The sequence below is a fragment of the Bombus pascuorum genome, chromosome 8 (genome assembly GCF_905332965.1).
Source record: "Bombus pascuorum chromosome 8, iyBomPasc1.1, whole genome shotgun sequence".
NCBI lineage: Eukaryota > Metazoa > Arthropoda > Insecta > Hymenoptera > Apidae > Bombus > Bombus pascuorum.
Window position 1 is genome coordinate 924,727 of NC_083495.1, and position 13,477 is coordinate 938,203.

General features: G+C 25.9%; 1 protein-coding gene across 6 annotated transcripts; it reads right to left on the bottom strand.

Annotated features, from left to right (window-relative positions):
- Positions 1–794: 794 nt before the first annotated feature.
- On the bottom strand, positions 795–13,426 carry LOC132910179 (bridge-like lipid transfer protein family member 3A). Of its 6 annotated transcripts, XM_060965716.1 has the most exons (19): positions 13,188–13,426; positions 12,593–12,794; positions 12,250–12,441; positions 11,937–12,162; positions 11,677–11,843; positions 11,444–11,603; positions 11,118–11,375; positions 10,797–11,036; positions 10,650–10,676; positions 9,661–9,753; positions 9,398–9,585; positions 9,086–9,323; positions 7,796–9,000; positions 7,583–7,717; positions 6,971–6,982; positions 5,610–5,972; positions 5,390–5,537; positions 5,163–5,176; positions 4,141–4,241 (listed from the first exon to the last, which is right to left on the bottom strand). In XM_060965716.1, the coding sequence occupies exons 1-19, from the start codon at positions 13,229–13,231 to the stop codon at positions 4,239–4,241; spliced, it is 3,915 nt and encodes a 1,304-aa protein (XP_060821699.1). In that variant the 5' UTR covers positions 13,232–13,426; the 3' UTR covers positions 4,141–4,238. The 6 variants fall into 6 exon arrangements, with proteins under 6 accessions (XP_060821693.1, XP_060821695.1, XP_060821697.1 ...); XM_060965710.1 differs by lacking the exon at positions 5,163–5,176 and having other exon boundaries at positions 795–4,241; XM_060965712.1 differs by lacking the exon at positions 5,163–5,176 and having other exon boundaries at positions 795–4,241; positions 9,086–9,319; positions 9,394–9,585.
- Between the last annotated feature and the right edge of the window lie 51 nt (positions 13,427–13,477).

Here is a 13,477-nt window from a genome sequence, read left to right on the forward strand (position 1 = left end):
AAAGCTTTTATATACAACTGTATATGTTATATAAATTATAAAAACAATTTTCAAACGTTACTAATACTTTCATGAGACACAACTATGATGATTATATTGATCAAATTTGAAACCAATCTGAAAATGCATGTAAAAGTTATAGAATATTTAATAAAAATACCAATTTCGCAGAGATCACAAAATCCATTATATTAATAAACCAGTATTCGTATTGTATAGTTATTTTTTAAATATATGTTTGCAGTAAATATCTTGTAACTACTTGTAAGATCGGTTTCAAAGTCCAATATAATCATGATGATCGTGTTTCATTGCAGTAATAATGAAATTTCAAAGTGTTTTATATAACACATAGATTATATATATATATATATAAATTCTTTTATCGCAAGTATTTCGTGAGCTACTTTACATGCTAAAATGATGATTTATGTAACATGTTCGATTTTTAGCTAATAATACCATTAAATAATCATCGTTGCTAAGAAATAAATGATTATTTGTTCAATAAATATTATCTGAACTAAGCTAAAACAAATTATCCATATTATATAATATAGAATATAATAAATGTGAAATAAGTAATTATTTACATCTTTACTTTATTTACATCTGTAAGTTTAGAACAGATTTTTGTAAATTGCAATACATTTGTTATAATATATATTTAACGGAAATAAATACAAAATATTCAGCCAAAAAAGCATTCAAAAATAATTTCTTTGAGCTGTATGACATTCATATTTAACCATTAAAAAATGTTATATATAAAATGATTAATAAATACACTTAAGTTAATGATTTACAATTTAATTGCATATTTAAAGTAATATAACAGTCACAAATTGTATAGTAGAGATACTAGCATATAATATTTTTACAAATGATTTTATAAATATACACTTTTAATACTTAACGTCAATATTAAGTATATTACCTGTATTATACATTATTTGATTACAAAATTACAAAATAATTGCATTTAAAAATTATATGTTTGAATAAATATATATAATATTTAAAATAATGTGTTTCTTAAGCTAAAATTTAACAAATAAAGTTAAATTTTGAAATATAGTCACTTAAATACTATAATTATCACAGAATTACTGCAAGATAATAATTTTTTTAACATACATTCATCGAAAGTGGCATAATTTATTCATAACAATATAATAGTTACATCCTAAAATATTCATATAAAGAGGAAACAGAAATTTGAACAATGTGTAATTAAGTCGACTGAGTGGAAAAAATAATTTATCAAAATAAATATTTTAAAATCATTAAAATAACGTCTTAAATTTTATTTTGTTATAAAGATAACGTATTCAATCATAAAATTTTAATTCTTTGCATATTAAATAACATATAAAGCTTAGAAGTAATATATGCTTTATATACAACAATATAAATACTGTTTTCAATAAAGATATTTGCAGAAATCAAAATACAATAACAATGAAAAAGAAGCATTTTAAATTAACATTTTTAACAAACATATTTGATAAAATTATACAATATTACAATGTAACAAATATATAATATTTAAAAGATTCAAGCATTATTCTTTCAAGGACTAAAAGTACATAATTGTATAATAAGAAAGTAAAGATTTATTATAATTAAATTAAAACTTGAATGTTCCGTTGTAAGACATAGATTATAAGAACATATCAATGTTTAAATGTGATGTGAACATCTAAAATTCTTGCGGTTAATTTTTTTACATACCCACATATGTAAGATATGTACAGACAACTATAAATATACAGTTCATTCCACTATAATATATGTAACATATAATATATTTTCATAATAGACTCAAATTTTTCCCTATATATGATTCTGTGGTCATGTCCCAAAATATTTTCATTTAGCATATTATAATAAACACAATAAAAAATTCTTTAATCATAAAAATTTATTACAAAATTTTAAATACAAGATTTCAGAAATATATCATTTTAAAAAATAAAACATAATAAGTAGAACTTACATTTAATCATAGAAATAAAATATAAAAATTTTAATCTAATCGAATAGTTAAATATTCCTGACTAAGTAAACAAATATTATACAAAGAATCAAGACTTTTATGTTCTACATAATACTTAAGTGTAAAAAAATTATTCTTCCAACATCTCATATTAATGTGAATTAATTAAAAAATTTTATTTTACTTTTTTATTCTTAAAAAACACACTGAATTTAATAAATTTGTTATAGTGGAAAAAACTGTTTTTGTTTTCGTTTTATTTGAAAAACATAAGAATTTTAAAATAAAAAAGAATCTAATTAGCAATTGCCATTAATACACATTAGAAAAATACCTCATTGTTTCGTAACAAAAGGATTGGCCAGCAACCCATCCTGGAAATTAAATTTATTGTAACATACAATGATAAAATGTCAAGATATCACAACATACAATATGACAAAATTATTAGTCCATTATAATACACTATTAATTTTGGTTTAATGTAGTTCAATATTATTCATTTCCAAAGATAAATATCAATCAATGCATATCTTCAGTTTAATAGAAATACAGGAAATGACACAGGAAATAACATCAGTTTTACAGTCTTATCAAAACATTCTAGATTATCATTGTATATTGTATATTATAGTCAGTTTTATTTTTATCACGTAACTGATTATTAAATCACATGTATTCACTCTTATACACATCTTATACATATACATTAATACGAACAATCGTTCTTCAGTGATTTTAAGCTAGACAATCTATCTGGTAGGCTCAAATAATTTATCATTCAATATCCATTAATATCTTACATTTATTATATTACTTTACTGTATTCTCCCATTCTGTTAAAAGTTGCCTATGAAATTCGTCTGAATATTTACGATGAGAAGAACAAAAAGCATTGGTAAAAAATTTATATTCAATTCTCTGTTTTCATACTAGGTAACGACCACTACTATAAAACCAAACATATATTGCAATAATTTGACTGGCATACTATAATCTATCATGTACGTTTTATATCTATATATGCAACAAATATATATATATATATACATATTAATATATTATTATATAAATATTACATAATATTTATATATTATATACATAATATATTAATATTAATATATAATTAATAATCATATATTAAATATAAATAATAAATTATATAATTATATTATATTATCTATTAATTAATATATTATATATTAATATATATAACCAATTTTGTGTGTGTGTGTGTGTGTGTGTGTGTGTGTGTGGGCGCGCGCGCAAAAATATTAACAACCTCATATATACATCACGTTTTAACACGTGTATTATCGCATATAATAAATACACATGTATGTATCCAGAATATTCATTCCACCAATCTTTTCTTCATTTGTTTTATTAATGAAAATGCTAAACACTGACTACTATTGCCATTATTTATCGCCTTGTACTTGCTCATAGTAAAAATCAGTATATTTCATTTAAGTGCATCTTATATAACTGAATGTTATCTTAATGATTGCACTGTTGAATAGATAAAGGCAATTATTAGCATAAATATGGTAGACAAAATAATATACAAAAGAACAAGTAAACTCAGAAAATTTTTGCCCATAACATATTATAATAAATATGTTATTCAAGTTTTCCCTTTATAAGACTTAAAAGTTAACGTAACATATTAAATTCGTATAGTAAGGATCCAAACGTTCTAGTATGACATACCTTTCTCTCATTAAGTTAAATATAGATGCTATGAAAACACATATTAATTCAACTATGTAAAATTTCATTTCTAATAATGTGAAAAGTAACAATTAATAAAATTATTATTGTGACTTATTCGAACTACAACATTTGGAACAATCAAAACAACTGGTATGCTATCTCTTTGATGACCAAGATGCACGAGTAGCACTGCCTGGGCCGCTTCCAATTATACGATTTTGGAGCTCTGTTATTGTTTCTTGCAAGGCTCTTTTCTCTTTCAAAAGCAGCTGTATGTCTTCTTGTGCTGCACTTAAATGAGATTTGATTACAATAGATTCTTCTTTTATACGTATTAATTTCGCATTTTCCTCTGATATTTTCTCCAAAGCATTGAGACGACGCCGAAGCTGTTCATTATCTAATTTCAACTGTTTACTAGACTGTCTTAAAATATTTAGTTCCATTTCATGATTTATATTTTCGACTATTTGAGTATCACTGCTTGTGAGTGTTACAAGGGAATTACTCCTGCTCAACAGGTTTACTAGAAATAAAATGTTTGAGTTAGATTAATAGTAGAGCAATGTATAAAAAAATATTTTATAGTGATCTATAAAATACACAAAAAAGTTGTGCTTCTAATAAAAAGTTACTTTTAACGAATTAGGAAATTAAATATTTTTTATTGAACATAGATAGTGAGTAAACAATATATATTTACAATCTAAACTATTTGTGAACAATAAGCAGCGTTATAAAACAATGTTTTGTACCTTATATGCAGCATGTCCAAAAAGGACATACTGGGGCAAAAATGTTAGGACAAAACTTATACTACATGTTAATGAGGTCGAGTAGATCAAAAAATTTATATAACCTTATGTCCGAAAATGCTATTAAAGAGTTATAAGCATCAAAAAATTTGTATTAATTACTTTGACAGTTATAATAAATGTTTGAAATTGCTTCTGTAATAATGCCAAGGATGCAAATCATTCATCAAACTAATGATTGTTGAACTTTTTCGAATATTCCTGCTATTGTAGAAATAGTAGTAAATGTATTTATGTCTTTCTGCAATTCTGTATAATGAGTCTTAAGAACTACCTTCTCAGAAATCTTTGAACGCTCATAACTCTTCAATAAAACATTTTTGGTCATAAGTTTACATAAACTTTTCATATCTACTTGACCTCATTAACATATAGCATAAGTTTTGTCCCAACCTTTCTGGACACTCTATATGTTATTCATTCATGCTTTTATAAATTGCATTAAAAATTTTAATAAGCATACGTGATAATAAGCAGAAATTATTTTCTTTTGATTTGAGAAAAAATAAAACATGCCTTTGCATAATTAAATGCAAATCTAAAATTCTATTTATTCAATGTCCTATTAAAAAATATTATTAAAGCAGTAAATGCTACTACTATTTTTCTAATTGTTTTGTATAAATGCTCACATTAGAAAGGCCGTCTGAATGCACAGAATTATACAATGTATAACATTAATTTTAAAAAAGTAAACAAATTTTTAAATAAAAGGATTTGTCACTTAAATGTATTTCGAAAACCTACTATATTATAAACTTACTGTACTATACTATATTAAACACTATATATCTTCCTTATACGAAAATAATAAGTGGCAAATAATAATAACAAAACTTCATTGTACATTGTTACCTACCAACTGGTTCGATATGAAAAACTCCATTTGCATCTCGTACTATCTTAAGCTTTGCAATATTCAGATCTATAGGAATTGGTCCTGGCGAAGTTATATTATTCGGTGGACGATCTTCATTTAAACGCAATGATATACTCTCCAGATATATCTGCAATAAAATAGAAATGTTATGTAATTAAGAATAAAGTTAAAAGAAATAATACAATAAAATTTAACATACCTGTAATGGTATTGGCCTAGGTATAATTTCATCTTCAGTTAAGTCTGTAAGACCACTTATTGAACTCATAGACAAGGCCATTGATACATTAGTAACTTTAATTTCTAATTTATCTTCAAACAAATCCAAAACACTTTGTTTGTTATGTACATCTATAGTAGTATCTACCTCTTCTTCAGCTGTATTATCTTGATTCTGATTTAAGTGCATATTTTTATTCCTTATAGCTCGACTTGCTTGAGACAATTTCCAAGAATCTGACTTGCATTTTAAGTCGTGATCCAAACGTAGTTTAATACATGATCTACAGTTAGAATCTGAAGGTAATTCGACCCAACCTCGTGATCGTGCACTGAATTTTGTCTAATAAACAAAAAATATTAAAAAATATATGTATAACATTTAAACTATATTATAATTATACTTTCTACTATGTAATAGAATTACAATTCTTTTATTTTGTAATAAATTCATAAAAATTTAAAACTAAGCTATAAATGTGAAATTATGGAAAATAAACTATAAAATCGTTGAAGACTAAATTATTATTTGCATATATTAGATAATAAGAACAAATCCTTAATATTAGCTTCTTTATAAGCATAATCTATATATATTTCCATAATATGTAATTAAACATTTAAATACAAAAATTACATATTGTTAACTTTTTCTTATTAATATCTGATAAGTTAAAAAATTTTAACATAAAAAGCTATGAAGACTTGTTTTATAAACAAAGCTACTTTCATTTCCGTATAATTCATATAAAATACACATCTGCAATCGCATTTGAAAGCTTTTCAAATACCAGCTAAGCATTATTTCATACCATGCTACATGAACTTATTACACTTTGAGTACATATACATATTATGAAATTAAAAACTAAAAAGCTTTAAACCCTTCACATAAAAGTAAAAGTGTATACTTTTGAAATGCTTACATAATTCGTTTGTATATACAAATAAAAAATAACAATAAAATATTAACTGCTAATTATGCAACTTAATAATATAATAATAAACTTGTATGTAATTGTCACATACTCTACAAATTTATCATTTGCATATCAATAATTACTTATCAATAAGGATTACAAATTATCACCTAAAAGTAAATCATCGAATATTTTCCTTTAGTTACTATATACTACTTATATTTTAGTTATTATATACTAATCTAAAAAGCTAATCTATACATTCACAATAATCTTTTTTAAATGATCAATAGGATAAATATTTATATATATGCAATTTGTACAGCATAGTGACATAATTAAGTCAAAAGAAATAAACATGCGATAAAATGTACATAGTACAAGGCATTTAATATGAAATATATGAGTACTTTGCCAATACCTTTCTCTTGACCTGCCACAAGTGCCACATAAAAACATTCACAAGAGAAGGAGAGACGCAGGAGAAGCATGCAAAAAAGTTAAAGACAAACATTGTATAAATATACATATATAATATAAAAATGTTTGTAATGTATGTGATATAAAGCTAGAAATAAAATCAAAAGAGTTTCGTGGCACACGAAGTATGTAACTAGGAATAAAATGTTAGTCATGAATACATTCCAAGTTTATACAAAAAACTTAAATATTATTTGAATAAGATACTGCATTACTATTTTAATGTAATCAAATTTCATACTCGAAACATCTTAACAAATTTTAACATAAGTTTCAGAGCAATATGTCCTCTATAAATGGTTAAATTTGTATTGATTAGAAATATATTAAATCTGTACACAATAAAAAGCACTTTATATAGTATATAAAAAATGTTTAAACTTTCTAATGAAATTATTGTATGAAAGAAACACTAAAGAATAATATATTTTTGATTGCAGCAACATTAAAGAAACCTTAGTATTTAGATCTATTTAATAGATTTAAAATAGCATATTGTATGTAATCAGCAAACAGGAAATTTATCATTTAGATGAATAGAAGATAATATTACCTGAAATTCATCCCATGGGATAGATGAACATTCATCATTACCAATATTTGAAATTTGAACTTTAATTGATGATGCATATCCAAGAGATTGTTGAATAAATTCAACTTTAGATAATTTAAATGTTGCCATAGATACCTAAAAAGGATTATATCTAATCAGGATATTAAAGTTTTCAATTGTATTACATTATTATATTACATAACATAGACTTACAATATCCTTTCGTTTACACACACTATCCATAGATTTTTCACTCTGAGTATCAGGAGTTTCTTCAACTACTTCACTAGCTTCTTCTACTGCTGTTATTCTAATTGAATTATCGACAGAAAACATTGTATCTAACTTTTCTTGATCTTGAAGATTAATTAAAACGTAGTTCTCACTGTCAGAACTAACATCACTTCTTATAGACACAGTATCACTGCTACCATCTTCTGGAGAAGCCTTCAAAGCTGAATCAATTGATGTCATCAAATTACTTAATCCTTTTTTCATAGAAGAGAGACCAACGTTGAAATTATTAGGAATGAATGGTGTATTTGAAGACGAATCTCCTTTGCTATGCTTATTTGTAGCATCAGCAGTATATCTTAAAGTGGGCAATGATTTCTCTTCCTCTACAGCAATGCACCTTTTATCGTGTGCTACATTTCTTATCTGTATATTATTTTCGTGTTTATTGGTACCATTCTGTTTAAAGGTTACAACAGTTTGAGGTATACTAGAATGTATAAAATCCATTGACAACATTGATGATACGTCACTTTGTGGTGTTATAGTTTCATTATTTATATTAATCTTTTTACTACTGCTCTCAACTCGTTCTGTACTTTGCCATGGAATAGACGAACCTGGAATGTCATCTGCTATGCTAGATGAATCTGGCATAACGGATTCCAAATCACCTCCAGAATTTTCTTTACCAGGGGTATGTGACGGCATGACAAATGTTACTTCTACTTGTGGTATCAATGCACCAATAACAAGTGAACTACCACAATCAACCTTTAATATTTTATTAGAATCAATATTTAGATACGTTGCCATTTCCGATAAAACTTCTGATAATCTTAACAAGAACAAATATTGATAGTGATTTATCTGGACGCTAACTAAATTGCTTATGTATGCAAGACCATGAATGTCAGCAGTAGATTTATTTTCTGATAAATCTTTTTCTGACGATTTCATAGACATGTAACACCATAGAGTTAAAGGAAATGCATCAAGGAACGGCACAGGTCGGTTTTGTCCGACCGCACGAGCACCAAGAAAATCTCCCCAAACAGGTTCCAAATTACAACACCATATGTCTTTAGCTTCAGTCCATAAAAGCTCCCGGTGTAATTGACGAACTAATTCATTTACAGAATTACTGCTAAAATTAGGTGGTGGATATCGAATATTATCAGTGCCTATAATAAACAAATGAATGTGAAATATATGTATCATACTATATAATAATAACGTGAAAAATGTACTTGTGTATAAAACTTTTACCTGCGCAATGTGCCAAAAATTTATCGGTAAGAATATGAAAATCATTTAATCTATTTGGAAAGTCTGTAGCAAAAAACATCTGTCCCATTTGAAAAGCGTTTACACACTGTGCTAAATCTGCTCTTGAAGATCTTTCTGCGGATCGAACATTTGTTATTGACGCTCTGGACGTCTGTATGTGCAAAGACTTTGGCCTATCCTTCTGATTAGGATAATCTTGTTGGCTTTCAAAAACTACCTGAAGTTAATAAGTATATTGGGGGTATAGTAGTACGAGACTTTAACCTATAATACAAATGTCTTAGTACTTGCCCTTGGAAGTATAGCTTCGATTTTCACATCAAAATACATTAAATTAGTGGAAGTATATGTTGATTGTTTATCCTTATTCATTAGAGAATGATATAAATTTAATGCAAATGAATTAAACCATAAGCAGGAACAGACATCAAAGTTTACTTGGATAGGATTCAGTTGTACATAAAATTTTGGTGGTGGCACTAAACAATTACAAAATAGATGAAGTTGTAGATTAATTTAAAATTTGTTAACGTGATAATTATATGTTTACTTACATGGAAATGTAATATCTCCAGGATAATAATAATATGTAAATTCAGCATGAACAATTGTAACATCTTCTGGAAGACAAAATTTGTCTCTGTCACCTAAGCAACATAAAAATATTTCAATAAGGTGTAATAGAAATGTAAATATATTCTCCAATAACATACATGCGTTATGAATATACTCCATACAACAGTAAAAATTCACATGATGTTATCTGTTACATATTACAAAATGCAAACCACAATGATTGCATGAAGTATAACCATTTATATGTATCTACACAACATAGTCCCTAGGATCTGTAAGATAAATACAACAAATTTTTTTATTGGAAGCCTTCTTAAATGACACGAAAAGTTATATGCTTTTTTATAAATGATTGAAATTTCAATTAACAGAATTATAATTTTCTACATTTTTATAATTGAAAAGCAGTAGATAATGTTAAATAGAATAACGTTCCATTTGAAATACTTGGAAAGTATATTACATAATTTATTACTTATTTTTTGAATATTTGTAATGTTTTTTACATACTTCATTTTTAATTTTCTTTTCAGAAACTATAAAATAAATATATAAAAGATTATTAAATATTACTTACAACTGCAATAGAACTGATACGTATCTTTTAAAAGAACATAAAAAAACATTTAAAAATGTTGATTAAAATGTTTGATTTACAAAAGCAAATTATACTATGATTATCTTTTAAATATATTATAATTACGCTTCAGATTAATTATACATATATTAATTAATATATGTATAATATTTATAATATATAATAATGATAATATTCATATATTTAGAACTGCTGTTAAAAACGTTTTGTACTAAGTTATAAATTAATGCTCAATAATATGATACATACAAGATATAATAACAACATAACACATGAAGCAACAAAACTTCTCAAACATGAAGCTATGTTTAATTGGTACTTATAATGCGATATTAATATAAATATACTATTACTGTTTGTAATCTGTACCTGTTGCATGTTTCTTCCTTGTTTGAGCTGTGCAATTATTAAACGAAATAATTATTGATATTATATGAAAGCTTTATATAAAGGATCATTTGAAAAAAATAAACCTAGTAAATAAATTAATTTGATCATCATAAAACTTACACATACCCATAACAAATTCTTTTGGTACAGGATTACGAGACGTTGTGGTTACTTTGTATAAAGTAAAATCATCTATCCTTATTATAATGCATGTTGTCATTAACTTAGCCAGCTGTTCCAAAATGTAATTTTTCACTGGATTACCACTAGGATGTTGCGACTTTTTTTTGTCATCAACAGTTATGTTTATATTTTGAGACTGATTACCCTTTTCTGAATTGTCTCCTAAACCTTTTGTATTATTAACTAAATGAGAATAAGAAACGATATTTTATTAATATTAAAAATACGTGTTTGTGATTGACCGTTTACTTTTTAAAGACAAACCTGTAATGTTTCCTTGACTCCTAGTTAAAGGAGAATGCTGTGTTCTGCCAGAATCTATGAGATCCATAAACTGACTTCGAAAAGAACTTAAGGATTGCTGTAACCATTGGCTGTGAGGTGTAGCATTTTCTTTGTATTTAGCCCAATGTTTTCTATCAGCCATTGCTAAGTGATATGGATAATAATCAACTTGAAATCTAACTAATGAAATTTGCAGTGCACCACCATCCTTTAAGTCAGGATGGGAGGATCTACCATCTAGGTAGAAAATAAATAATATTACAACATTGTTGTTAGAAAGAAATAAAAAATTTGAATTTACTTACTACCAGCATCATCACATAAATGTAAATCAATTCTTTGACAAAGGAAATGATATGAAGTTTCTACAACATCATATCTGGTAAAAATTTTAGAGATAGCAGTATTATATTGATTTTTTGTCCTTGATTGTTGAGATATTTGTGCTTGATACTCTGGCAATACCTAAAACCATAAAAATATACTTATCATATGATTGAAACTTTCTATTTTGTTTCCTAATTTTGCACTTACAAACCTCTAATTTTCTAGCTGCTTTAGTTTTACGCTCTAATACTGTAGCTTTTTCTATCAAACCACCTAAAGAGTCAATAAAATGAAGTGCTGCTTTCAACTGTGAGTCTGTTAAAACCCATAAGAGATCATCTAATATAAGAATCAGTCTTGATCCCATAACAAAACAATCTAAAATACAAATTCATATGTTATATCATTCTATCGTACTTAGAAAACAAAAGAATGGGAAATATATTTGTTACTTATTAAAATATTTTTAACCTGATATTCTTTTTTTAATAGTAATCCGACACCGTGCTTGATTCGTAAGTAAACGTAATGGCGTAAGGTTCTTATCTTTAGTACTTTGTGCCTCTATTCTAACTGTCTGCCATTCTAATTCTTTAAAAATAAGTAACTGTCCACGATCAGGATCTTTCACTCTAGTAGTCCTTAGATCACACCGTTGCCATGTTGCAGATTTCGATTCCACAATAATGCGATTCATCTATAACAAAATAATAATTTCATAATAGCTTCTAATAAAAATATGAAGACAGATTTCATTAATAAATAAACCAATAACACTATGTACCTGAACTGAAGCAATGAATGCAGGACTTTTGAATGTAACTGATACAGTATTAACAGTCACTGTTATACCATCGATTACTTTATGTATAAAAGAATATTTTGCAGGACCAGTATATGAAGAAAGCCCTTGCGGAGAAGATAAATCTCTCAAATCTTCACATGTTTCTACTTCTATATGAACTTCATCTAAACTCTATAAATATCAAGATCTAATCAAAATTTTATTATAACATAATATTAATAATTCTATTGTATTATGGAAAAGTATATCGACAAATAGTTAAAAAAATGAATATATAAAAATATACATAATTAATATGTATAAATAGACAGTTGTTATTTACCAAGAAAATAGGAACACTTCTTAATTTGGTCCATTGTATACGAAATGAAACTTTATTGCACCAAGCATTTGTTAATCTAAGCCATGACGGCAATTCTAACAAATCAGTTAGAACTATTTCATCAAGTTCTAAGTTTGTCAGTTCGCCTTCACCTTTAAATGCACTTAAATTTATTTTATCAGCTGATAAGTTCTTGGTAAACCTATAAATTTAAATAAATACACATAAACATCATATTGTGAATAAAATACAATGGCATATTTCTTTTTTACAATAGATTTATCTTCTGTAAATTTATATATAACATATTGAAATCTGTTCATAATGCAAACATAAGATAAAATTTTTATTTATATTGTAATTTTAAATAATTATCTAAGACTTGTCATGTTAACAATTACGTTAATAATTGTAGATAAACATGAAAAAATACGACTAATAATTTAACGATAATAATAATAACGGTAATTAATAAAATAAATAAAATTGTCCACAATTATAACTTGCTTGTTCTACTTAATTAAGGGTGGTACAATTTTTAATTGTACTGTGTAATTAATAATGAAATTTATTTAACAGCTTAGCGTGTAAATACCTTGATAAATGTTTCAATAGTTGCTTTTTTATTAATGACACCATTTTTTATTATTTTCAATTGATTTCTACGATGCCAAATATGCGTTTCAACATGGTTAATTTGACACTATACATTTATACGGAGCGACGATTATAGACACGGTCCGTCCATACATGCCACGATTGTCGACGACTTTCGACTCAAGTAGTCAGTAAGTAGACTACACTGCTAAATTTCTAGTTTCTTTCTTTAACTTTTTTCTTTAATGTCTTCCTCTCTCAAAGTTTCTAACTTTCGATTCTAAGATC